Genomic DNA, 27,475 nt, shown 5'->3' on the forward strand with positions numbered 1-27,475 from the left:
CCCAATGCACTCACCCCGCCTCAGATCCATCCTCCCTAGTGCCTCCCCATCCCAATGCACTCACCCCTGCCTCAGAGCCATCCTCCCTAGTGCCTCCCCATCCCAATGCACTCACCCCTGCCTCAGAGCCAGTCCTCCCTAGTGCCACCCCCCATCCCAATGCACTCACCCCTGCCTCAGAGCCAGTCCTCCCTAGTGCCACCCCCCATCCCAATGCACTCATCCCTACCTCAGAGCCAGGCCCCCCCAGTGTCTCCCCATCCCAGTGCACTCTCCCCTCCCCCTGAGACAGGCATCCCCAGTGTCGGGAGTCCCCCGGCCCCCGCAGAGCCAGGCAGCGGACAAATGGGATGGCTGGGTAAGTTAATCTTACTAAAGTGGCTGTTTCTGCTGCCCCTGCTCACAGTGTGTAGGGGGAGGCATCATGTGGCAAGCTCCCTGGTATCTGCTGGTCACGTGGGCCAGTGCAGCATGCCCTCCGCTCCCACCCCAGCCCGGCAGCCCCCATAGCATGGTGCCTGGGAAGTGCCCCTTCCTGTCCCCCTTCACTATGACTCTGCCATACTCCTCACTCCCCCACCCCATGCGGCAGGGGAAAATTGTCCCCGCTGGGCTTCCGTCCCAGGGAAATAGGAAATACCAGACATTTCACATGTCTGGTATTTCCTGTTTTTTTTACCTGATGGAGCCTGCAAATACCAGACTGTCCGGGTGAATACCGGGCACCTGGCAACCCTAAGTGGACCCATAAAGAGGAAGGAGCAGCAAAAATGGAGAATTCTGTGGCTTGCTGGAAAATACCACATTTCATGGCCACAGGTTTAGAGTCCACCACGCCTTGGCTGAGACTAACGGAGCAGTTTAAACCTCTTAGGAATATCGTTTCAGGCTGCCTGTGCATGTTAGCCAGGCATTATTCCCATTCTAAATCAGCTGATGCTTATGGTTTTGAAGTTTCCTCCATGACCAAAAGGACTAGAAATATAATTTTGAACAATTGAAAAAAAATAAACATGGTGGTTATGGTCCCCTGACACCTATTGTTTGGGAGGTCACGATCCTCAGAGTGAAAACTGCTGGTCTCGCCTGTCAATCAACAATCCCCTGAAATATTCTGGGCTACAAGATATCTGTGGTCTTACAACTCAGTTTTGTACGTGTCCAGACATTATAGATTTTAATGGGCTTTTCAGTACTGTAGAGTTGCCCACATTTGCAAAATTCATAGGAGGTTTTCAGGTTCTCGCTGGCCTTCTTCACCCTATTGAGTCTAGCTTGTAGGGCTGGGAGAGTATTGAATTTTGACTTTGCAACATCATAATGTTAGGTTGTAGTGCAGTGCTGATACATGATGACTTTGCATTTGCACAGTAACATCCTGTCAGCTTCTCCTAATGGTACTGAAGGAAGTGAGAATGCAGTGTCATTGTCCCATTATGTACTGTAGCATCGTGCTGGTTTAGCTGTTCTGATTTCATGATGCAGTATGAGGAATTTGTCCTGCAAATAATTTCATTACTATTAATACTTGGTTCTTAAACAGCACATTTACCTCCCAGTGCTTTATGAAGGTAGGAAAGCATTATTATCCCCATATTGCCAATGGGGGACATGAATTGCAGATAAGGGCAATTCAGTGGGATTTGTGATTGCTCAAAATATCAGCTCTTACGTGACACAAGCAACTCATTGATGGAGCCAAGAGTAGACCCCATAATGTCTGAGCCTGTTGAGTCCTATGATGTCACTTCCAGATTATAATCTGCCTGGTATTTATGAACTTCCTTGGGGTGGTTTCATTGGTGGGTGCGTCAAAAATGTTAAGAATGGCAGGAGTGTTAAACAATTGCATAGACCAGGTAAGAAAGAGAGAGAGAGAGCAGGATAAGATATTGCTTCCCCAAATCATTTCTCTAGAATTTTAACTCTGCGCATTTACTGACAACACAAAACCACCACTGAACTATTGCATAGTGGATATATTGTGCTTAGGAATAAATATTTTCATTTCAGTCATGCATGTCTGAAAGCCTCTAAGCTGTTTCAGAGAGAATATGAACAAAAACAGACGTACAAACAATACAGCCAAATGAACTGAGACTGGCAGCAAAACCAAACCAGAATCCAACTGCAAAATTGCAATAAGTAAATAATGTAGGGAGAAACAATTCTGACAAAGGAATAAAAGAAAGTTGTACTCTAACATGAAACTTAAATCACCTCAGCTGCCTTAAGGCAGAATAACTTCCCAAATGCCTGGAATGTGGGACAATCAAATGTTAATACAATTGACATAAAAGCACTTAACACTTTGCATTATGGTGCAATAAGGCAGCACATTATGTTGAATATTTTCTGTGCATCTCAACCAAAATCAAGGGCATCAAATGCATCTATGAACTGTAGACATGGAGTACAGGCAGTCCCTGGGTTACGTACAAGATAGGGACTGTAGGTTTGTTCTTAAGTTGAATCTGTATGTAAGTCGGAACTGGCATCCAGATTCAGCCGCTGCTGAAACTGATCAGTTTCAACAGCGGCTGAATCTGGACGCCAGTTCCGACTTACATACAGATTCAGCTTAAGAACCCCAGGCATCCCCAAGTAAGCTGCTGCTGAAACTGATCAGCGGCTGATTCCAGGAAGCCCGGGGCAGGGGCTTCCTGTAGAGTCGCTGGTCAGTTTCAGCAGCGGCTGAGTTGGGGACGCCTGGGGCAGAGCAGCTGGGGTGCTGCCAGGTTGGTCCAGTAGCGCCAAGGAGCGGTGCTGCGGGACCAACCGGCAGCGCCCCACCTACTCTACCACAGGCTCGGGGCTTTGCTCCACATCTCCCTGGTCTGCTGGGGGGGGGGGCACACTAGCTGCGTCCCCCCCCCCAGCAGACCAGGGAGACGCTGAGCAAAGTAGCGGAGGACACGGGCGGGACCGCGGCACTGATCTGGAAGCGCCGCAATCCCGCCCAGGTCCTCCTCCGCTTTGCTCAGCGTCTCACCCACATATTCTAAAAGAAATTGAAGGTGCCTGTCTATTTGATTATAATCCTCAATTAAGGGTGTTTTCCTTATGCCAAGTTAAATTTACATATTCACGCTGGTTAAGTGGACTCACGCTGAAAGCTCAAATCACAACTACAAAGCCAATTAAAGCCTCTATATTTTAACCTTGCTACTGTGGATAGCCTTTCCCCACACTTCTGCCAATAGGTGGTACAAAACAAATGGAAACACTTGATAAAACACAGATTTTAATAATAAAAAATTATTATTATTATTTCAAACAAAGACACAGGAATTTCTCAAGGTTAGAAATACAGCACATTAAACTGAGAGCACCCTTTGATCATTAGACAGCCCTAGGAAACTTTCCCAGGTGAACCTTAAAAGTGTTTATCACACACACATTCACAACCTCTTTCAGATCCTTAAAATACGGGATGTACCTTTGTACCCGCAAAAAGGAAAGGAGAAAAGTGGATACTTAAGAGATTTGCACTCTGCAGTTCCTGCTGGTAAGGAACCAGGTGGTGTTCTGTTGGCTGCTTTTTGTCAACAGGCTCAGCAGATCAGAGCAGAAGCTTAGTCAGAGACTGGAATAGCCAGCGTGAGAATAGTGAGGTTTCTTCTCTGCACGGTGATCAGTCTTACAGACTCGAACCTTATCTTTCCTTAGGTGGGAATCCAATGTCAAAGACCAGACTTTTTATCCCGGGGATATCAATTTCCCTTGCTCTGCCCCTTAGTGCTTATCCTCAAGTTGTTAGCAAGTCAAATGCAGAAGTGATTAGACTTAGTCCAATTGAGTATCAATTAGTTCATTGGTAGAAAAGATTCCAATTCATCAAACATTAACTCATAAAAGTATCCTCCATGACGTAGCAACTCTAAATATATGAAACATAGACCAGGGAGACGCTGAGCAAAGCCACGGAGGACCCGGGCGGGACCGCGGCGCTGATCTGGAAGCGCCGCGGTTCCGCCCGGGTCCTCCGCCACTTTGCTCCGCGTCTCCCTGGTCTGCTGGCTCCTCCCACCCTCCCCAGCAGACCAGGGAGACGCAGAGCAGCTTTTCTCGCCCCGGAGGATGTGGGCAGCGGGACCGGGCGTCCCGCCGCTCCCGTCGTCCGGGGCTAGAAAATCCCCGTTCGTAACTGCAGATCCGACATAAGTCGGATCCGTGTAACTCGGGGACTGCCTGTACTGTGACTGAACTGTTTTATTCCCATTCTAAAGTGGACATCATAATTTGAACACAGACTTACAGACACACTTAATAAATAAGATTACAGATGAAGTGTTTTAAAAAGAGATTGCATAGCAAATGATCTCTAGGATTGTGAGCTATGTTAAACATATGATTTCTGTGAAGTGCAGGGAGTAAGTCAGGACAAAATTTGACCAATGATGTTTTCATGCTGACTGGTTTTTAAAAAGTCACTAGGTGAAATGAGTCTCATTTCCTCAGACTCTACTTGTACAATGTTTCTTTAAGACATTTTGGAGCAGTTGTGTAGGTCTGTGATTGGTATATTAACAAAATCAGTAAAAGCAAAGAGTGGGTGAGTCAGTTTCTGCTCTTTTATTTGTGTTCAAAGTGTCTATTGTTACAGATAACAATATCATCTGGCTTTTCCTCTAGTTCTGAGCATGCAATATTTTTGATTACAGGGAGCTGCTTTTAAGGTGGCTCTTGTTAGATGGTTAAGGGCTGTATAAAAAAGACAGAACCTGAAATGAAAGTTGTGTTCTTGCTGGGATTTAGGATGGTTTATCTTTGCTGAATTTAAGGGGCTTGTTTCTAGTCCTTGACACAGTGCATGGATGAATATTGCTGATTGTTTTGTTAAACCAGTTAATGCACTTGTGCAACATTGACAGTTAATGAATGCCAATTAATGCCTGGGTTTAAGTTTTGTTTGTGTTTTTGTTTTTCTTTGTTTGCTTGTTTCATAGTGGGCCAAAGTAATGTACTTCTGTCTTGGCTTGTTTGTAGTTAGGCCTGGTGCTTTGTGTTGATTCTTCACCTTGTGAAATCCTGCATAGACTTTGAACTTGGTGTGTGTGATTATTATGACAGGAAAGACTGATTGGGCCTCTCAGTGAAGCCCAAGATAGTGAAATCTGTTCAGTGTCCCTCTCATGCCACACAATTCACTACAATGCATTAAGTTGAGGCACTGAAGCTTATTAATATTTAACAGCTTGTTGACTGTTAAGGGAGTCTGGCAGTGCTAGGTGGATAACAAGAAAGACGATTGTTAGAACAAATGACCATATAGATATAGATATATATATTATCAAAATTTCAAATGAATTAGGAGCCTAAGCCCCATCACACCAAGATCCTCATTTGGCAGCTAGGCACCAATATACCTTTGTAAATCCAAGCCTCGGGAACCTGTGTTTCATTGAAATTTACTTAGGCTCTTAGATAATTTTGTTGCTGTTGAAAATTTTTACCACTGGGCCCAGAAACAAGAAAGTGTTTAAAGATAAATAAGGTTCCCTCCTTGCCCCCGGTGGTGGTCTTTAAAGTAAACTTTGACAAAAGATTCAGGTTAAAAATAAAAATTACAAAAACAGTCCCTGAGTTCTAAAACAGAGAAGATATTGAAACTGTTAGGAACACAAGCCTGCTTTGAGAATAGCAAAGAGGTAGTGATAACAGTGCTGTGCGTTGCTTTGCAAATAGTTGGGTGCATTGAGTGCCTGATCTTAGTAGTTTCTTTTTTAACAAGGTTAGTTTTTAACTGGATTTCAGTGTAGGACTTTTCATATAGGCGAATGAGATGATATCTCCTTTGGACTTGTGACCAGAGGACACTATTGCTGTCCCCAAAACAGCGTCTCATCTGAATGGCAGTATATTTTCGGGGGGCTCCTGGATCAGCCATCAGAGTGACTTGCAAATGTTTCATATATTTAGAGTTGCTGCGTCATGGAGGATACTTTTATGAGTTAATGTTTGATGAATTGGAATCTTTTCTACCAATGAACTCAATTGGACTAAGTCTAATCACTTCTGCATCTGACTTGCTAACAACTTGAAGATAAGCACTAAGGGGCGGAGCAAGGGAAATTGATATCCACGGGATAAAAAGCCTGGTCTTTGACATTGGCTTCCCACCTAAGGAAAGATAAGGTTCGAGTCTGTAAGACTGATCACCATGCAGAGAAGAAACCTCACTATTCTCACGCTGGCTATTCCAGTCTCTGACTAAGCGTCTGCTCTGATCTGCTGAGCCTGTTGACAAAAAGCAGCCAACAGAACACCACCTGGTTCCTACCAGCAGGAACTGAAGAGTGCAAATCTCTTAAGTATCCACTTTTCTCCTTTTCTTTTTGCGGGTGCAAAGGTACATCCAGTTTTTTAAGGGTCTGAAAGAGGTTGTGCATGTGTGTGTGATAAACACTTTTAAGGTTCACCTGGGAAAGTTTCCTAGGGCTGTCTAATGATCAAAGGGTGCTCTCAGTTTAATGTGCTGTATTTCTAACCTTGAGAAATTCCTGTGTCTTTGTTTGAAATAATAATAATTTTTTATTATTAAAATCTGTGTTTTATCAAGTGTTTCCATTTGTTTTGTACCACCTATTGGCAGAAGTGTGGGGAAAGGCTATCCACAGTAGCAAGGTTAAAATATAGAGGCTTTAATTGGCTTTGTAGTTGTGATTTGAGCTTTCAGCGTGAGTCCACTTAACCAGCGTGAATATGTAAATTTAACTTGGCATAAGGAAAACACCCTTAATTGAGAATTATAATCAAATAGACAGGCACCTTCAATTTCTTTTAGAATATGTGGGTGAGGTTCTCTGCTGCGTCTTTAAGAGTCGTGGCGCACAATTCACAGTTCAGTGGAGTAGGGACTGAGATCATGTAAGCCACATTTATGTCCTCTCATTCCTGAGCTGCTCTATAGCTAGAAGGGTCCCTGGACTGGAGTGGTAAAAGCTCTCAGGCATCCTTCATGAAGGCAAGGAAAGGTACTTCTAAAAAAAGAAATCTTGGTAAGTGGCAGTATAAAAGACCCGACAAACTATTGACATTTCTTGGGGCCATTGCTTCACCTGAAATGGTTAAGCACAGAGAATGAGATGCTCATATACGGGGGTGCCTGATAACCTCTAATTTTGCAATGGGAGACCGGGTCAAAATGGCTGTGCAGCTGTTTGCATCCCAGCTTTTCATGTTGATTGTTCTGTCGTCTTGTGCAGGTGGGACAGGATGGTGCGAGCCAAGTCTTGGGTGCTGAAAAAGCATTTTGAGGGCTTCCCCAAAGATAGTGACTTTGAGCTGAAAGAGGTAGAGCTGCCAAAGTTAAAGGATGGAGGTAAGGAAAATGTTTGTTTACATAGATGGTGTTAGGATTCTATTTTGTCTTTTTACTCATAGCGCTGTGTGGAAATTTAAAAGAATACATTTCTGTGAACTGAGTTTTACAAAAGTTCTGTCTGGGTTTTGGCAAAGATGTGCACGTTTGTGTGGTTTGACAAAGAATCCCCTGTCTCATCAGTGCTCATGTGGATGAGCAGATAGCTTGTGTGGGATTTTTGTGAAGTGCTCAGCGCTGACCCATCTCTGGTTCCACTGAAGTCAATCAGTCCCTGACTCTAATGAGAACAGAGTTAGGTCAATGCTGGGCACTTTTGAAGATCCCCATTTTTACCTCAGAGATCTGGGAACAGGTCTACCCAGTTGACTGCAGAGAAGTAAGAATGTCTTGTAGGTTGAAGGATGGGGGTTGAGGGTTGGCATGGGCCTTAAAAGGAAGCAGCTCTCTGTGTAGGTGCTTGGACTGCTGAGTTTCTTACAAAGGAAAGGGATCGAGCAGCATGTTAACACAAAAGATTGTTCTTAAATAAAAAGTTCCTTATAGAACAATCTTTAAATTCTCTCCTGCTCCCTCCCCACTCCACACACAGTTTAAATGCACGTCTTCACTGGCTGACCTTTTGTCAGTGTGCAGAAGAGCGCACCAGCAGACGCCTGCCTATGTCCAGCTCCGTGATCTCCGGAAATGTGGGCAAGCCTGCATGTGCCCTCTGACCCCCCTGCACCTATCTCTGCTACTCAGGAAGCACTGCCCCCGCTCACTAACTCCAGGCAGTGTCCACCACGGCCATCCTGGGGGAATTCCGCTGTGATCCAGCAGTGCCAGGAAGCAGCTGCCTCTCCCCTTCCAGGTGGTGGAAAGAGCCTCTTTTCCCCCTTTTCAGCATTCTCTTCTTGGGACCAGCAGAGTCTTTTTGCTTCCTTGGCTCCTGGTACTGGGAGAGCTCCCTCCTCTCCTTCATTTCTTCCCACTTCCTTCACTCTGCATGCTGACAGAGCCACCTCCTCTCAGGCTCTGATTTGGATGGGGCTGGAGTCTAATTGGGTGGGCCATCCAGGTCTGCCCATGATTACATCCATGGTGAGCCAAATAAAATGATCTCATGGGCTACATATAGTCTCTGGGCCCTCATTTGCCCATCCCTGGTGAACAGGAAAGGCAGACAGGCTGAGAAGAAAAGGTGTGTCCCCCCAAACCTTCCTTCCTCAGAAACAAAACACAAAGCTCTGGCCGTTTGCCTTCTCCACTAACAGCATAGCAGTCATAGGCAAAGCCTAGAAACTTGATTTGAGTTCAGAAGGGAATTCAGATAGGACCAATAGTAAGGAAAAGTATCTTGCACTGACCTAATGTAACTGCTAAACCTTTTTATTGCAGATGTGCTGTTTGAATCTGTATTCCTCAGTGTTGATCCTTACATGAGGTATGCTTTTCTTTCTACCTCTTTAGTTAAATACCGGATTAGGTTACTACTTTGAATTGCTAGCTGATTCCTAAAAGCAGGGTTTATTCAGAGCATCTGGCTAGTCACTGTCATCTCAGGGGCTAACTGCCCTATTAAAAACACCAGCATCCCATCTATGTTTTCACCAATGTCCGTTCTGCATTGTAGCAACTTCCATATTGGTGGATCTAGTTAAAACACAGTATCCTCCCCATGTCCACAAACTGAGGCTAACGTGCAGTTCAGTCATGCAGAGTAGACAGGGCGAACTGCGTAGTAATTACATTACAGCCATAAAATGTCTCTGGGTTTTGCTGAATTTTAATAGACAGTTCGGGAACTCCGGTAAAATGCAGTTCTGATCTTCTGTGCTTCAAATCCTAATGATTGTTATTACTGTTTGCATTCCAAGAGAACCTAGTGGCTTCAATTGAGGTCGAGGCCTCATGCTAGGTGCTGTGCCTACACTGAGCAAGAGACACTCCTGTCCTGAAGAATTTAGTCTACATATACAAGGGACAGGAGAATGGAAGTGTTGTCATTTATTTCCATTTTATAGATGGTAAACTGAGGCACCGGGAGATTAAGTTTACAAAAGATGCCTGAGGCAGAGCCAGGAATTAAAAAAAATTTCTGAATCCCTGACCAATGCCTTATCTTGAAGGTAAAAGCTGTGTTCTCTAATTGTACTTGTGACCTTGTAACAGCAGGGGATTAGCATTTTGTAATTAGATATCTCAGCACAGTAGTTGATCAAGGTGGAACTCATGAGTGATCAGTGAGGAATAATATATATATATATGTATTTTTAGGGGAATGAGTTGTTAAAATGAGAACATAACTCTTTCTCTCTCCACAGACACCTGACATGGTCAGCAGCTAGACCCTCAGTGCTCTGTGTTTTTAATCAGAAAATGGAGAATAATTTGTAGTGACTATTTTGCACTTACAGTAAGGCTTTACCTCAATTTTGTGTGTTTCAGACCATACAGTACAATATCTATGAAGGAGGGGGACACAATGGTGGGCACTCAGGTTGCTAGGTAAGATCTTTATTTATTTCCTCCCCTTCCCCCAAGTTACTATTATCTTTCCATATGGGAGACTCCAAGCACTAAAGAAAGTACAGTGTTGCTTTAAGAGATGGTTGTATGCAGCTTATACTACTTTCTGTTAGCCAGTTGCAGTATACTATAATGACATATATTATATATATGAAGAGTTGAGAAGTTATGATAACTGAATGCATTACACTCTCCTCATGACCCTGTTCACCCATGTCAAGTAACCCACCACACTTTGCAAAGCCAAATGACATTAGAATAGTAATAGAGATGTAGCGGTGTTAGGCTGGTCTTGCTGAAACAAAAGACAGCTGTTAGTCTTTAAAATGCTGCATAGTCCTGTCAAATGACATTGGGAAAGCTGTCAAAGACAAGGTACGTACATGGTGTGTCCTAGCAGAGGCTGGGATGTACCTCTATTTCCAACTTGTTTGGCATGTAGTATCCACAAGAGAGAAAAGAAAAGATGCAGAAAAATAAGTGCAGGATCAGATGGGTCAGATCTTGGATGACATATACAGTGCTTTTTAACTCTTAATCAGTTATGATATAAATGAGTGGGTTTGGGGTATTCGCTGTTGAGGCACACCTTTGAGAGAACACGCTGCAAGAAAAGAATTGCTTCTGGGAAGGAGGGTATGTATTGGAATATAAAAGATTAACCAGTTACTGGTAAGCCTTACCTTTAATGGATGAGGCTTACTGGTTTCGGTTAACCAGTAGAGGCTGGAACAGCTCCCTGTCTGCCCTAATCTTTATACTACAGAGCCTACAGCGCAGGTAACTGCTATGATTTGTAATGGTTACAGGGTTTTTTAACTGCATTTTGACATCCCTAATACATATGTCTCCTTTTTGCACTCTGCGGTTTGTCCTTAGAAATAAATTTGGCTAAGTTTGGGTATTTAGGGTCTCAAACATTTTTCATTATAAACCACAAATACAGTCAAATAACTAGCTACACCTTTTAGTCAGTATTTCTTGTGTTCTTTGGCAGTTCTTCATGAGTCTGTAACCTGCCACAAAGCAAGTACATCCTATGAAGCCATACAGCCTACTACCTAGAGCTTGATTTTAGGCCTCAAGAGACAATCCACACTTGTGTTACTCACATGAGCAACGCAAGTGAAGTGAGTTCTTACAAGACAGTCACAAAAAGGCCGATGTTGCATAAGTGGTCATATCTTGAGATGACATCTTGTATACAGTACGTGCTGTGTAATAACTGCTCACCCAGGAACTGTGCAGTCAGTAATTCCAGCTGAGAATACTCTTGTTACTTTTCTCCTTTTTCTGATGAGGTATATGGTTACTTCAGTGTTGTATGGGGAGACACTACAGCATTCCTTGGCGACTTCTTTGTATTCCGGTGTGGGAAACCAGGAATTGGAAGAAAATTTAAGCCCTAATCCTCTGCACGAGAGGTTGAGTACTATCAATAGTTGTAACACTTCCCTTGAAAATTAAGATGATTTGGGAGCAGTTCTCTGGCCTGAGTTATGCAGGAGAGCAAACTAGACGATCACAGGAATGCTTTCTGGCCATAGAATCTATGGATTTTCCAGGAACAATTTACCAAATAAGTTGGGGAATGTGTAGTGTCTGGTGTCAAAAGATGCAAGAGTCTCAAACCAATGTAGTTTTCAAGTTGTCCTTAAAAAGCCCATCCTGTCCTACAATAGGGGCAGCCTTTAGAAGGTGAAATGTCTTCAGCCTTTGCAAAGGGACCTGGTTTACTGAATAGGGAACCACCCCTTCTATTCTGCCCGTTATGTACCACTTTTGTAACCTTCCCCTCTCAGGACTTATAGAATACTAGAACTGGAGGGACCTCGAGAGATCATCAAGTCCAGTCCCCTGCCCTCATGGCAGGACCAAGCACCATTTAGATCAGGGGTGGGCAATTAATGTTAATGGGGGGCCACTCCAAGATTGTACTCAATGGCTGCGTTCCTACTGAGAGGGTTTGAGGTCTGGGACAGAGGTTGGAGAAGGGAGCTTGGGATAGGAGACTGGGATGTAGGGGGTGTGTGGAGTTGAGAGGGAGTTTGGTTGAAGGAGGGGGTTTGGCAGAGGGATGGGGTGCAGTGTCCAGGAGGGGGTATGGGTGCAGGAGAGGATTCTACCCTGAGGAAGGGGCTCTAGGAGAGGGTGCAGGGTCTAGGAGGCAGTTGTGACCTGGGGGAAAGGATACAGAGAGTTTGGGTGGTGGCCTGAGGCAGGTAGTTGGCGGGGGGGGAGGGAGAGTGCCAGAGGCAGGCTCTGGCTGGGAGGTGCTTACCTAGGCAGCTCCCAGTCAGCAACCTTGTAGGAACCTTGAAGGCTGCAGTCGAAAACTCTTCCACCTGGCTCTGCTCTGGGCAGGGAAGAAGGAGGCTTCATTGGCTGGCCCTGCCACCAGCGAAATATTTCAGCTGCTATTGGTTAGAGACTGGCCAATGGGAGCTGAGAGATTTTGCTGAGGGGCAGGACAGAGCACAAAGCCTCTCTCCTCGCTCCCAGAATACAGCAGCCACATTTAAAGTGGCTGCTGTGCTATGCTTTAAGGGTCCCAGAGAGGCAGCCAAGGGCCGGATCCGGTGGCTTGGTAGGCTGGATCCGGCCTGCTGGCAGCCTTTTGCCCACTCCTGATTTAAATTATCCCTGGTAGATGTCTGTCTAACCTGCTCTTAAATACTTCCAGAGATGGAGATTCCACAACCTCCCTAGGCAATTTATTCCAGTGCTTAACCACCCTGATAATTTTTTCTAGTTTTTCCTACGGTGTGCCTACATTACAGGGTTTAGCTCAATTCATGAAGCTTATTTTGAGTTTTATGTCAATTGTGTAGCTTATTTCAAAATTGGGAGTATCTACACAGCACTTATTTCAAAATAGAGCACTCTGCCTCCAACTTCCCTTATTCCTAGTACAATGAGAATTACAGGAGTCGGAGTAAGAAGTCCTGCAGCTTGACAGTATTTAGATATTATTTTGAAATAACTGCCTGCTACGCAGACACAGACTGAATTATTTCAAAATAATGTTGCTGTGTGGACATACCCCTTATGTCCAACCTAAACCTCTCGCTGCAATTTAAGCCCATTGCTCTTTGTCCTATCCTCGGAGGCAAAGGAGAATAATTTACTCCCTTCTCCATGTAACACCCTTTTAGATACTTTATAACTGCTACCATCTCCTCTCTGTCTGCTCTTTTCTAAACTAAATAAGCTGAATTCTTTCAGTCGTCCCTCCTAGCTCATGTTTTCTAGGTCTTTAATCATTGTTGCTCTTCTCTGGACCTTCTCCAGTTTTTCTACATCTTTCTTGAAATGTGGTACCCAGAACTGGATATAATACAGGCAGTCCCTGGGTTACGTACAAGATAGGGACTGTAGGTTTGTTCTTAAGTTGAATCTGTATGTAAGTTGGAACTGGCGTCCAGATTCAGCCGCTGCTGAAACTGATCAGTTTCAACAGCGGCTGAATCTGGATGCCAGTTCTGACTAACATACAGATTCAACTTAAGAACCCCAGGTGTCCCCAAGTCAGCTGCTGCTGAAACTGATCAGTGGCTGATTCCAGGAAGCTGGGGGCAGAGCAACTCTGCCTCAGGCTTCCTGTAGTCAGCCGCTGGTCAGTTTCAGCAGCGGCTGACTTGGGGACGCCTGGGGCAGAGCAGCTGGAGTGCTGCTCTGCCCCAGGCGTCCTGGGCAGAAAAGCCTGGTCTGCTGGGGGGGGAGAGGGCACTAGCTGCGCTCCCCCCCCCAGCAGACCAGGGAGACGCAGAGCAAAGCCGCGGCTGTCCCGCTGCAGGCGTCCTCCGAGGCTTTGCTCCCTGTCTCCCTGGTCTGCTGGTCAGAGCAGGGAGACGCAGAGCAGCTCTTCTCGCCCCGGAGGATGCGGGCGGCGGGACTGCGGCTCATCTGGGCGTCCCGCCGCTCTCGTCCTCCGTGAAAAGCCCCGTTCGTAACTGCGGATCCGACATAAGTTGGATCCGCGTAACTCGGGGACTGCCTGTACTCCAACTGAGGCCTAATTAGCGCAGAGTAGAGCGAAAGAATGTGTCGTCTTGTGTCTTGCTCACAACTCTCCTATTAATGCATCCTAGAATCATGTTTGCTTTTTTTGCAACAGTGTCATGCTGTTGATTCCTGTTTGGCTTTCCTAGACAGTAACTTCCCCTTCTGTATGTGTGAAACTGATTGTTCCTTCCTACATGGAATATTTTGCATTTGTCCTTATTAAACTTCATCCTATTTACCTCAGACCATTTCTCCAGTTTGTCCAGAACATTTCAGACCTGTATGCAGTAATTTCTGTGTGTGTGTGAAGGGGGGGTGGGGAGGGAGATGCTTGCGTGTGTGTGTGTGGTTGGTTTTTGTGTGTGTGTGTGTGTAAATGTGGACCGCAAGAGTGTGAATGCATCCACCATAGGCCCCCAAGTAAGCAGAGAAATCAGCCCCAGCCTTCCCCCAGCAAGCCAGAGCATACTTACTTGGGAGACCTTACTTGATACTTACTTGGTGCTTTCCCGCTCCTTGCACGCACTCCCTCCCATGGACAGGCCTGCCTTTTGAATTATGACCCTGTCCTCCAAAGCACTTGCAACACCTCCCAGTTTGGTATCATCTGCAAACTTAATAATCGTTTAAGTATCTAAATTGTTGATGAAGATATTGAACAGAACCAGTCCCAAAACAGACCCTTGCAGAACCCCACTTGTTATGCCCTGCCAGCATGATTGTGAACCGTTGATAACTACTCTCTGAGAATGGTTATCCAGCCAGTTATGCACCCACCTTATAGTAGCACCATCTAAGTTGTATTTCCCTGGTTTATTGATAAGAAGGTCATGCAAGACTGTGGCTAGGTATAACATGTCCACTACTTCTCCCTTATCCACAAAGCTTGATATCCTGTCAAAGAAAACTATCAGCTTGGTTTTGACATGATTTGGTCTTTACACCTTATTATCTTACTGGTCTGTAGTTTCCTGGGTTGTTCTTATTTCCCTTTTTACCCTTTTTATAGATGGGCACTAGATTTTCCCTTTGCCAGTCTTCTGGTATCTCTCCCGACTTTCATTTTTCAGAGATAACTAAAGGCTTGAATGCCTCCTCTATCAGCTCCTTGCGTATTCTAGGATGTGTTTGTCAGGGGGTTGGCGTGGCATCCCCCTTTAACACCATACTGTATCAAACTTGTGTCCCCAATAGATAATTCTTATGGCCAGTACCTCCAGTTTCAGAAAAATGTCCATTATAGCTAGTTATGCAAGAACCTGCCTAGAGGGAGCATTACCTCTTAACCTTCACACAATGCTGTGTGTTAACCCTAGGTAAATATTTCATAAAGCTAGGGAGAAGGAGCTGTTTGTAATGTGTGGTGGCTTTTGGTTGTCTTCTCAGGGTTGTGGAAAGCAAGAATCCCACCTATCCAGTAGGGACCTATGTCGTGGCTAATTCAGGTTGGAGAACTCACTTCATCTCTGATGGGAAAGATCTACATCTGCTTCCTTTTTGGCCAGAAAAGATCCCCAGATCTTTGGCTCTTGGGACAATTGGCATGCCAGGGTAAGTCACAGGACATGCTAGACCAGTGGTTCTCAAAGTGTGGTCTGCAGACCACTAGCAGTCCATGACCGTCTCATGGGTGGGCCTCGGGCTTATGTCAGCTAATTCCTCCCTGCCCCACCTCGCGAGTCTGGCTTCCCACTGCAGGGCGGGAGACCCAAGCCTTGTGGGCTGGATCCAGCTTGCAGGGGGTAGGAAGCAACTCTGCATGCTGCCACTCCTCCTTCCCGCTGGCTGGAAAATGGCAGCACAGGAAACTGCCCACCTGTAGGCTTTCCCTGATGCTCCCATTTGCTGAAATCCCAACCAGACACCACTCCTCCTCCCCAAGCCCTTTCCTGCCCAGATCCCTAATCCTGCACCCACTTTTTCATCATGGGTGTGTGGAAAGATCTGCATTGAGCAGGGTGAGCCATGGGCTAAAATGTTTGAGAAAGCCTTTGTCTAGCACAGCCGAACTGAACTTCACTGCATTGAGATGCCCAGCCATCTGTGGGAATGCTCTACCAAGCCACACTTGAGCCTAATCAATGCATGCTCCGAGGGGCTCTTTCCACTGAATTCAGAGGGACTGAATTTTGATCTATCTCAGGGTGGGAAGTTTATAGCTCTGTCTCCACTTGGTGCCTCTTTCCCCTACATGGGGACAGTTGCTTCTTGGCCATAGGTGATGGGGACAGAGTACTGTGCTGGAATTGAATAGCAGACCAAGGGTCCACTCCAACAGACAGAGTTGATGGAAGGAGTCCTTTTGATTTCAAAGGTTACTAGACAGGATTCATAATATTGATCTTGCTCTGCTGAGCTCACTTTATGTCCAGAGTTTGTGCAAAGATGGAAATGTATGCAGCTGTAGAACTCTACAAATAGCAGCCTCAAAAGCACATCTGTGACTATTGAACAGAGCAACTGTTCATGGTAACCCTGTTCTAACTACAGAAGAAATTCCATTCCACTCGTGCTTTGTGTTGCCTAGTTCCTCCTACCTTTCTTTTTTTTATCTCTGCCTGTAGAAGGACACACCAGGTGGAAAACTTTCAACTTGCTATTTGTGATCTGTGCAGAACAGAAGCTTCTTAACATTTTAAACACAGGCAAAATGTATAGTTTTCCATATTCCACTAGCTTGAATGGATTTTGTACACATTATAAATAATTCCTAGTCCTTCATATAGAACGAGGAAAAGGAATCTCTAATGGGATGAGAGATCCCTTCCCCTGGTCGGCTACATGGAGCATGACCCAACTTTGTGTTTGTAATATCTCCATCAATCACCACTCAATGTTTCTTTTCCCTTTCAGCCTCACTGCCTACTTCGGCCTGTTTGAGATCTGCAAGATCAGAGCGGGAGACACAGTGCTGGTTACTGCAGCAGCGGGGGCTGTGGGTTCAGTGGTGGGGCAGCTTGCTAAAATCGGAGTGAGTGGCTTATTGTTCATATGAACACCATCGATCCCCAGGTGAAGGAGAGGAGGCATCTGAGAGCTTGGGAGTAAAGGGGACAAAGTGTCTCTGAGATTAGATGAAATGGGACTAGCTCCAAGATCAGTGGTTTAACTCTGACGAGGCACTTCTAGTAGGAGAATTTAATTAAACTGATGTAGTTGTTTGCAATTATTATTGCTCTTTGGGACTGCTAGCCCCACCCTGCCCCATTGCTCAGTTGAGAAGCCCCATTGACTCCATTTGACCAGAGCTAGACCTGAAAAGAGGACCAAGCAGTCTGCATTGTGTATGCATAGTTGATCTTTTCTCCCTGTCAGTAGTGTCCCTATAATCCCCTAAAGCAGAGAAGCTGACTACAGGAACCAGGACCACAGCAGATGTAGTTAGCTATGCACATGTAGCAACGTGGTAGTGAACAGCCAGATGAGAAACAGAGTATTGCCCTCAGAAAAGAAAGAAAATATGCCACAATCAAATTCCTGCCTGCACTTATCATTCAGCTGGTGCAAACCTTGTAACCAGCACTCTCCTTTGCCAGGGACACAGCATGTGTTTTCCTTTTATATTCTTTGTCAGTTGTCCCAGAGGCCCGAGTTGTCAGCCCTTCCTACACCAGTGTGTGTAGCTGTAACTATGTTGCCACTACGTCACAAGCCTGTCTTCACTTGTCAGCACCACACAATATATGTAACTTAAAGAAGACTGCAAGTGTGTGGTGAGAGGAGGCGAAAGGGGTGTATGTGCTTTTAGAAACATTTTTCTGTCCCTGCCAATAACCCAGAAGAGAAATGGTCTGAAATGTGAATGTTACGTGGGCTGTGTGTCACACATCATAAATTTACCCCTTCAGTGGCAATCTCAGAATTCTATTTGGTATCTTCCTTTTTTGAATCCTTGTTGCTAAAACACTGAAATGTAGGACAGACAACTCCTACAGCATAACTTACTATAGCAGGTCATGTGTCCTAAGTCCCACATGGCCTGCAGAGAGATTTCTGTGCATGGCAAAGAGAAGTAGGTGGAATACAGCTTTCATGGGGCATCTTAAGGCAGTGGGAGGTGGGGAGGAGGGAATCCACAGCTTTCAAAAGCTAGGAAGGGCAGAGAAAGTTACAGGTTTTGCTGTCTGGTGGCACGTGGCACCTCATTTATCGTTTGTGGTTCATGCTGAAACCTGAGAATTGACATGTATTTTCTTTTTGCCCAGGGCTGTAAAGTGGTTGGCTGTGCTGGCTCAGATAAAAAGGTTGCTTATTTGAAACAGATTGGCTTTGATGAAGCCTTTAACTATAAGACGGTGGGATCCTTGGAAGAAGCCCTGAAGAAAGCCTCACCTGATGGCTACGACTGCTACTTTGATAATGTGAGTTCAAACGGGCTAGCTAGAGTGCAAGCGCCTTGCGAAGGCTCACTTCTTTCTGACGTGCACGTGTACTGGGAATGTTGGGCATAGTACTGAGAGAAATAGCCTCATCGGAGTATTTATTTTCCAAGTCCTCTTTTGCTACCTAAATTGCTGGCTTGCAATGGGGAAGGAGGAATAGCGATGAAACGGAATCAGCTTTCAGTTGTTCTTGCTCTCTCTCTATTTGAGAGATGGGGATTGGAAAGTCATAATTTGAATACATGTAAAATTAATCTAAGGTGGTTCATCAGTGGCAGGTCAGAGGTATTCTGGGGGCGTGAAAGGATGGTCATGTGCTTAAGACACTCAACTGTGACTTAGTAGATCAAGTAATTTGCCCACTGTCACCTATATCTCTTTGCATCAACTGGGCAACTGAGGCAAATTGGTGTAGATCAGAGTATAAAATATGGCCCTTCAAGCCACCAGATCCAGCCCTCGGGAGCCTCAGCCAGGCTCCCTTCCTGCCTTGCCCCTGCACACTGCTCAGAGCAGCTCTCTGAATACTGTGAGCCTGAGGTGGGGGGGAGGTTTTGCGTGCTGACCTTGCTCCCAGCACAATCTTACCATTCCCATTGGCTGGAAACTGGCCAATGGGAGCTGCCTATTTGTGGGACAGGCAGCACACAAAATCTCTCTCCCTACCTTCCCCCAGGCTTACAGCGTTCAGAGCAGCACACACGGCTCCCTTGAGCAGCACGGGGGGGGGGGGGGGGGGGGGCATGGACGTCAGGGAGCCTGTCTGAGGAACCTGCTCGCTGGGAGCTGTGCAGTTAAGTGCCTCCTGGCCACAGCCAGCCTCCAACACCCCTGCCCAGATAATCCAAACCCTCTGCACTCCCACTCCTGCACCTCAATCCCCTGCCCCTGGTTACAACCCCCTCCCAGACCCTGCATCCCCTCCTACACCTTTCCAAGTTACAATCCTACCCTGCACCCATACATCCTTCCAGACCCTGCACCCCAGTAGTCTTCCCCAGGTATCAGCCCCTTCTTCACCCATACTCCCTCCCGGATCCCACTCCCTTCTGTACTCCACCTCCATCCCAGCCACCGCACTTCCTCTTGATATCATGGAAGAGTGCGGCCCTTGACCACTTACCAAATTCTTGGACTGGTTCCCCCATCAAAAATTGTTACCCACCCCTGATGTAGATGAATTCCATTCAATGGTGACCTATTGACTTACATCAGAGGGGTAGCTGTGTTAGTCTGGATCTGCAAAAGCAACGAGAAGTCCTGGGGCACCTTATAGACTAACAGATTTATAGGAGCATTAGCTTTTTGTGGGCAAAATGCATCTGACGAAGTGGGTCTTTGCCCACGAAAGCTTATGCTCCAATAAATCTGTTAGTCTATAAGGTGCCACAGGACTCCTTGTTGATATTGACTTGCAGCAGAGGACATGCCCACTAAGCAGGGGGGCTCACAGCCATGCTGGGCCCCTTCGCAAGGGAGGGATGTGGACTGTCTCCACGCTCCTGGAAGGAACGAGCCTCAGGCAGAAGGGCCGGGACAGTGAGCACACCAGACCAGCCCCCCACAGCTCTCAGTGCACACAGCACTCCAGCAGCAATTTAATGGGTCCGGGACTCTGGGTGACTGCTGCAGTAGTGGCAGCTAGGAGCCCCAGGCCCTTTAGAATCACCTGGTCTTGCAGCAATTGCCCTCTTTGTCTCCTGGTGCGATCGAGCCCTTGACACATTGTCTTGGATCTCAGGTCAGAAAACTTTTCATTGATACCATGACTACCTCAGCCATGTTTCAGTTCTAGCATATTCCTGCTGTTTAGCCTCTGCTTGATTAAGATTTAAAGGTGTGGTGTTTGACTGAGGGAGCTACACTGATTTCACTTAGTGAAATAATACCTTTAAAAGTGCAAGTCAAGGCAAGGTTTTGGGGTTCTTTTTAGCAGATCCAAAATAGTTAAGTTAAGCCCTACGCTCCCATCTGACACGATCTCACATCACACCTTTAAATCCCTGTCAATAGAGTCTCAGATGCCCTGCAGATGTTGGGTGAACATTCGGAAAACTAGCCTCCCTAAGGACCTAGTGGTTCAATGTAAGACCATATATGAGGAGAGGGTGATAAGGATGAAGAAAACACAGAAGTAGTTTAGTTTTTGTACTCTCCTAAAATGCTGAGGCACACCCTTTGGAAATAGCTTGGCTATGGATCAGGATTTACAAACTTTTCCCAGAAGTGGGCTGACATCAACTGCAGTTGCACAAAGAAAACAACAACAACAAAAGTTTTCAACTTAGAAACATGGGGAAATTGATTCATATTTTCCAGGGAAAGGGAAAGAGACTGTTGCCACTGAAGCTTTGTCAAGATAAGGAGAGGCTGTAACGAAATACTTCTCATGCAGACTGTGTAGTGCTTTCTGTGATCAAGCTGTGGAACAGTGGCTTGCTATCCTTTTGTCTAACGGTTTAAAGAAAAAGCACTGCTGTATCTGGCAGGTCCTTGGAGAAAATCTGATCATCCCAGTGCTTAAATTATAATGGGATATACTGTAAGGCTGTGTCTACACTGGCACCCCTTCCGGAAAAGGGATGCTAATGTAGCACTTTGGAATAGGCAAATCCGCGGGGGATTTAAACATCCCCCGCGGTATTTGCATTAACATGGCTGCCGCTTTTTTCCGGCTTGGAAGTAGGAATAAGAGATCCTCCGGAAAAGGCTTTATTTTCCGGAGAATCACGTCTAGACTGGCGCTTTTCTCCGGCTTATTTCCAAACCGGAAGAAAGTGGCAGCCATGTTAATGGATTTGCCTATTCCAAAGTGCTACATTAGCATCCCTTTTCTGGAAGGGATGCCAGTGTAGACACAGCCTAAATGTAAATACGGTCAGCAGAAATCCTCACTTGGTGTTCTGGTGCTTACATTCTAGATCCCACCCAGTCTACTTCTTAGCACTTAGTCTTTCAAGCCCCCTTCATGCCAACGCTCTGCCAGGTTCGGATACCTCCATTAAAAGCCTTCATATGGTCCACTTCCCTTTTCACATTTTCCCTAGATCAGCTGCTTTTCTCTGTGCCCTTCCTAAAAACTCTCTACTTCTGGCTTGACTTCAACTGCTAACCACCCGCCTCTTTCTTCATACCAGCCCTTCTGTACCAGCTCACTTACCTTCCCAGGGTGATATTAAATTAGAGCCAAGGTGTTCATCTTGCTCTCAAATTTAATCTCTTCCCTGTCCTTTTTTTAAATTTATATGAATTCAGGGCAGGCACTAGGTCATTTTATGTGTTTTTAAAATCTGTACAGTTGGTGTTATCTAAACAGCAAATGAATGCCAAGATGACCCTGCCCTCTGTGTTGATAGTATGGGACCAATAATATAGATGGGTCCAGAGCAGTGCTTTTGAATCAGATGCTCCCAAATAAGGGCCCAATAGTACTAGCACTGAAGCATATGAGTAACTTGACTTTGGTGACTAGTTGCCCAGTAGACGTGCACTGCTCAATGGGAGAACTTGCATGAAAAAAGTTAATACGTGCTTAAGTGTTTACAGGATCAGCCTCTGTTTACATGATCCTAGAGGATTTTATTTGTAACTTTTTATTTATGTTCTGACTACCTTAGGTGGGGGGAGAGTTTTCAAGTATTGCTCTTAATCAAATGAAGAGATTTGGGAGGATTGCTGTATGCGGAGCTATCTCTGGGTACAATGACACAGTGCCCCAGAAAGGTATGAGTGTTTTTGTCAGTTACTTTTTTATGGTGGAGAAATAATGAAGAAAGAGAGCCATCTTCTCTTTGAATTCTTTTAATGTTTTTATGTTGCCTAAATGTGAAATTATATATTATATGGAGCAAATGTAACGCAAATGCTGAAGTTTTAGGACAACATTAATTACAATCATTCTGTGCCTCAAAGATGTATTTGCCCCAAATTTAAAAAAATATCCATAGTTCTTTCTCACCAGGTAAAATTTCACAGAAAAACAGCATGGCTCATCGGAGTCAAAGCTGTATGTGAGTAAACAGGAATGAGCGTGGGAGGGGATGGATATGCCCTTCAGCTTGGAGAACCCCCAAAATTGGTAGCTGATCTTTGATATTTATCATTAAACAGTTCCAGATAGTTAAACCTCACTGTCCTGTTACCATCTCATCAGGAGAGAAGTGGGGGGAATGAATGCTGGTTTAAAACAAATGGAGAGATTAGTGATGGGCAAGAGCCATACAAATAAACTGCCCAATAAGTGTAAATTACTAATTCTCAGGAAAAGAAGTGACTACCCCTCATCTAAAATGCCAGTAATAGCAAGGAAGGGAACCCTTGCAGACTACAACCAGAGAACTCCTCGTAGTAGAGACCTGGTGACAAATGGTGTGTGTGAAATAAAATTTTAGTAGAGTATTTCTTGCGCACCAAGAGAGGGCAGTAAAGAATGATGAACTGGATTCCTCTTGAGCTGCTTTATCATCAAGGATTCCAAATTTTAGCTTTAGGGTAGTATTTACCTGACAAATGTTTTTATGTAAACAAATAGGCTACGTCTACACTGGCGCATTCTCACGCAAAAACTCTTTTGCGGAAGAGTTCTTCTGCAAAAACTCTTCCAGAAGAGAGCGGCTACACTGGAATGTGCTTTTGCGCAAGAGCATCCATGCCAATGTAGACGCTCTAGTGCGCAAGAAAGCTCTGATGGCCATTTTAACCATAGTGCTTTCTTGTGCAAGAAATTCATGTTGCCTGTCTACACTGGCCTCCTCTGGAAGAGCTCTTGCGCAAGAGGGCTTCTTCCTGAGCGGAAGCATCATAGTTCTTGCGCAAGAAGCCCTGATTTCATACATTAGAACATCAGTTTACTTGCGCAAGAACACATGGCCAGTGTAGACAGGCAGCAACCTTTTGCACAAGAGCAGCCGCTGTGGTGCAAGATCACGCCAGTGTAGACACAGCCATACAGTTTATGTAAATAGCAGTGGTTTACTGAGGCATGCAATTTCTGTAGCAAAGCTGATTTCACAGTACCATGGTCTATGGGAAAGTTCTTTCTTCAGGCCTTTAGATGTTTTTAATTTTAATGGACGGATTTGCACTGGAACTGAGCACCATCAACTCAAGTGAACTCAAGGGGAGTTGTAGATGACAATCTGTTAGGCCATTCCAGGTTCCATTGTCAAAAAGGGACAGAGGTGTCTAAATCCCACTACTGGCTTTCAGTGAACCCATGACTTTCCATAAAGACATGACTTAGTCTCTTTTCTACATACTGGGGCATTTAAGCCCCTAAGTCATTTAGAACTGAGAATTTTGCACCATCAATATTTTCTCTAAATTAGGCTGATATCTCTATACTAAGGGCTAGATTCACAGGAGGACTGGAGCACTTGGCTCAGGACTACTCGACAGGTGGCCCAATTTGGGTTTACACAGGGCTCAACAGGCAGCCCACAGGTGGGATCCTTTGAACATAGCCCTCCACTGGGAACACGCTCCATAATGGACTGTCATTGCTTATTAAAACTGCTGTCATAGAGGTGGAAATTGGGTAAATATTGCATTTTATTAATATCAGAACTGACTTAAATGGGGCCTGTGTTGTGTAGTTTTGCCTTAATCTTTGTATTCATGCCCGTGTGTGAGAGACGCTATTTGCATATATATTTGTATGTACATGCAACCACTTATGTTGCAGCCCTCGGTAGCCCTGACTTTGCTGCTATTTTAGGCACTTAAATCCCTCCCCGCTGGGATTTCCAAAATCCTTGTTCTAATCACTGGGCTATGCATATAAAGGGGGAGGGGCCAGCACACATCACCATTATATGCAGAGCCCTATCTGGTCAAGAAGTACAAACTTGGGTTGGTAACACACAGATTAGGTTGGCTTTATCAGCATCTCAGTACAGAAGCTTCGCCTTGCTGCATATTGGCTTAGTTTTAAACAAAGTAATATTACCAGTGATTTTTTTTTTAAACCATCTCCAACAGGCCCTTATGTTCAGATTCCAATGCTCTTCAACCAGCTTTCCATGGAAGGATTTATCGTTTCCCGGTGGAATGACAAGCGTGAAGAGGCCCTGAAGAGACTATTAAAATGGGTGGTAGAGGTAAAAAGAAGTGACTGTTTCCCAAGACTACACTACCCGCTGCAACTTCCTTCCTTGCCTACATTACCAAGAGCTAAATCTGCTGCCATACACTACTTTTCCACACCCAACATATCCCTTGAGTGTGTGAGAAGTGGCAGGGGAGAGGGGAGAAAACATTATGCTGAACACAGTACATAAGAATAGGGCATGCATTAACCTAAACTAAAGGGGTACGGCACCAAACTCAGCTCCCTTCCAGTGTAAAGACAGTTAGCTAACATGCAAGAAGGGGTCCAGGACACCCCTAAATGCAAGTCTTTTAACATGACCCATTTCAAATACTGCCTTTTTTCCCCCTTAGCAAACAAGTATTTTACATCCAGGCTTGCTCTTTTTCTTTTCCACTTTAAAACAGTCAATTCTTGTGACTTATCACACCTGTTTGCTGCAGAGAGAAACTTGGAAATGTGATCCCTAAAGATAACACTAAGCTTCAAAGGACCTAGAAGTTGGGGAGGAGGGGGTGTGTCTATTTATGGCTTCTGAACACTTAAGTGTTGGTAACTACATTTACAAGGAGAGGAAGAAAGTTCTAACACTCCATAGCTGAAGATGGAAATGTTAGACCTGTTGCAGTTAGCCTCTGCAGAAATAACTGATGTTCCATAGATAATCTGGGTTCAGCCAGAGGAAGGATGGTAGAGGAACTACTAAAAGCAGAATCTAGGTTTAAATCACTTTTGTTGAGCAGTATGGTGCAGAAGAAAATTGGGTAACACTTTAATTTTTCTTTGTACAGGGGAAAATCAAGTGTGAAGAACATGTTACTGAAGGATTTGAAAAAATGCCAGCCGCTTTCATGGGAATGTTAAAGGGAGAAAACCTTGGAAAAGCAGTAGTAAAAGTGTAAAGAGGATGTGGTTCACTCAACATAAGAAACCTTTCTACAACCTGAAAAGCCATGGCCAAATGCTCAGCTGTAATTTGCCATTTCATTAAAGTAATCTAACATGCTCAAAATAGAGGTCTCCAACTGTTTCCTGAAATAAGAATGCGCCGTTCAATGCCACAAGCAGCCAAGCAATTATAATCCAATATTATTACCATAATCAGCCACCATTGCTACTTCTGATTTGAGGCATGTAGGAATACACTCTAATTTAATGGACATTTTGAAAGGCCAGCCAGGCTATCCTGCTGGAGCAGTACACTACTTTATACCAACTGAGGAGCTGACCTTTAAAGGCAAGGAACCTAACTGAGATGTTTAAGAGCTTGATGTGAACTAAGCTCCACACAGAGAGAAGTCAAATGCAGCTAGCTAGTGAAGTCACTGAAATAGGATTTGTACTAGAGCCGTAAGATGTAGATTTTATGCTGTAACTTAGAATAGTCAGAATAATAGCAACAGCTGCCATCCTGGTAGTTTAATCTGAATTTTTCCTTCTCCCATCTGTGTTACTTCAATTTATTCAGGCTAGCTCCTTATTTTAACACACACTCAAACTTCACATTTATCCCGCTCTAGGAAATTCTGCAGGAATGTAGTGGTGACATGCCTTTGCATTCAGCTCACAGGCAGTAAACTCATGTGTTCTGGAATAGCTAAGTGAGACCTAGATAGACTACTGCTCAGCTAAAAGATACTGAATAGCCTAAAAATGGAGAGTACCTTGAACAGAGCTTTCTGCAGGTGCACATAGAAGCAGTAAACTCTACAACAGGAATATCCGACCCACTACAAACAAATAAGATGTAGGGAGCCTCTGCCTGATGCCTTTCACTCAGTAACTAATTCATGAAGCATGCTCACATCTTCCAAGTGGGGGCTTATATTAGGACCTAGGCTCTCTGTGGCTAACAGATAAAGGAATGCTGAATGTGTTAGGTGCTACAGAAGCCAATGCATCTTAAAATTAGGCAACAGGCTCCCATTGCCAAGACAGACTAGGTTCTGCACGGGCTCCAGGATGCCAAATGAGTCAACATCTTACAGGAAAACCCCCAACCCTGAAGTGTCCTATACCTAATGCTAAAGCAATAATAATCACTGGGTATAAATAGCTTTAGCCTTCCAGTTGTCAGTACAACTGTCTTACCTGCACAAACTGCCTGAAGGTTGGGGATGTGAGTAATCTACTGCCAAGGAACACTGCTTGAGAGGCTAAGAAGTCAGCTAGGAAAAGCAAGATAGCAAGTTGGGCTTGAGTCTGACAGTGGGATTTTATATTCTGCAGCTCTACTCTTCATGGAGATGGAAGCACTTTTGGCCAAAAGTGAGCCCTAGCCCAGTGTCATACTACAGCTTAGCCTTCTGCCTGAAGAATGGGGGACTGGACACTTAATGCCTAAACTCAATCAGCACGGAGAGGTTTTGTAAATTTTACAATATTCAGAACTCTGCTAGGGAGTGTAGCACTAAACTCCATGTTTGATATTCTGAAGAGTTTGTGGATTTATTTGCACAAAAGTCATGCTTTGTGATATCTTACTACAGTAGGTAACAGGTCTGAAACAAGCCCATGTATCACAGGCCAGGTACTTGTAAGATAAAGCAGAGTTAAGCTGTGAGCGAGAGGCAGGCCCTGCTCACAGAAATTGGCAAGAACAAGGCTGGTATTACAGAAATATTCTGAGATACTCTAGAATGTGCTTACAGCCTATGCCTAGTGTATCTTGGTACCAGCACTCTCTCCCCCCCCCCCCCCTTCTTCCCAAATTACATTCCAATCTAGGTTCAGGACCAGGTCTAAAAATGACAGCATGATTGTGATCCAACCTCATGTAGAAGGTAATGGTTGCCTCTAGGTAACATGATTGTGTAATTTGTAACATGATTGTGTAATTTGTATGTGTATAAGTGTACCCCAGAGGGTTGTCATCAACTGACCATGGAGGCAACACTAGAATCCAGAGTGTTTGGGTGTTAATCCATTGTCACGGCCTACATAGGTATAATGGCACAGTAGCAAGTGTGTTCAGACAATTACTGTACCTCACTTGGCAATGAACCTAGTCAAGAGCTTTCCATCCTTCTGATTTGTGGTCTTAGTCTTGTGTTGATTAACTGTGCATGGTTAATGAGTTAGACAAGGAGCACATGCAGCTGAAAGGTTATCACTGATATCTCAGAGGACCTATTGGGAACCCATTGGGATGACCCTGCCTGATAC

The 27,475-nt window shown here is 44.9% G+C and overlaps 1 protein-coding gene across 3 annotated transcripts; it reads left to right on the forward strand.

The window, feature by feature from the left end:
* Positions 1–6,121: 6,121 nt before the first annotated feature.
* Positions 6,122–25,322, forward strand: PTGR1 (prostaglandin reductase 1). 3 transcript variants are annotated; one of them, XM_014571414.3, is made up of 10 exons: positions 6,122–6,352; positions 7,209–7,324; positions 8,705–8,750; positions 9,755–9,814; positions 15,227–15,391; positions 16,694–16,811; positions 18,046–18,201; positions 21,840–21,945; positions 24,202–24,320; positions 25,102–25,322. In XM_014571414.3, exons 2-10 carry the CDS (start codon positions 7,219–7,221, stop codon positions 25,210–25,212), a joined length of 987 nt encoding a protein of 328 aa, XP_014426900.2. In that variant the 5' UTR covers positions 6,122–6,352; positions 7,209–7,218; the 3' UTR covers positions 25,213–25,322. The 3 variants fall into 3 exon arrangements, with proteins under 3 accessions (XP_014426900.2, XP_006118911.2, XP_014426901.2); XM_006118849.4 differs by having other exon boundaries at positions 6,122–6,310; XM_014571415.3 differs by lacking the exon at positions 6,122–6,352 and adding an exon at positions 6,887–7,001.
* Positions 25,323–27,475: the final 2,153 nt, after the last annotated feature.

The sequence above is a fragment of the Pelodiscus sinensis genome, chromosome 6 (genome assembly GCF_049634645.1).
Source record: "Pelodiscus sinensis isolate JC-2024 chromosome 6, ASM4963464v1, whole genome shotgun sequence".
In the NCBI taxonomy this organism is placed as follows: Eukaryota; Metazoa; Chordata; order Testudines; family Trionychidae; genus Pelodiscus; species Pelodiscus sinensis.

Bases quoted from the DNA above. Each gene is read 5' to 3' on its own strand.
- PTGR1 (XM_014571414.3), top strand. From the start codon at position 7,219: ATGGTGCGAGCCAAGTCTTGGGTGCTGAAAAAGCATTTTGAGGGCTTC. The intron at 15,392-16,693 runs GTAAGTCACAGG...TTTCCCTTTCAG, and splicing joins GGGACAATTGGCATGCCAGG to CCTCACTGCCTACTTCGGCC. The intron at 16,812-18,045 runs GTGAGTGGCTTA...CTTTTTGCCCAG, and splicing joins GGCAGCTTGCTAAAATCGGA to GGCTGTAAAGTGGTTGGCTG.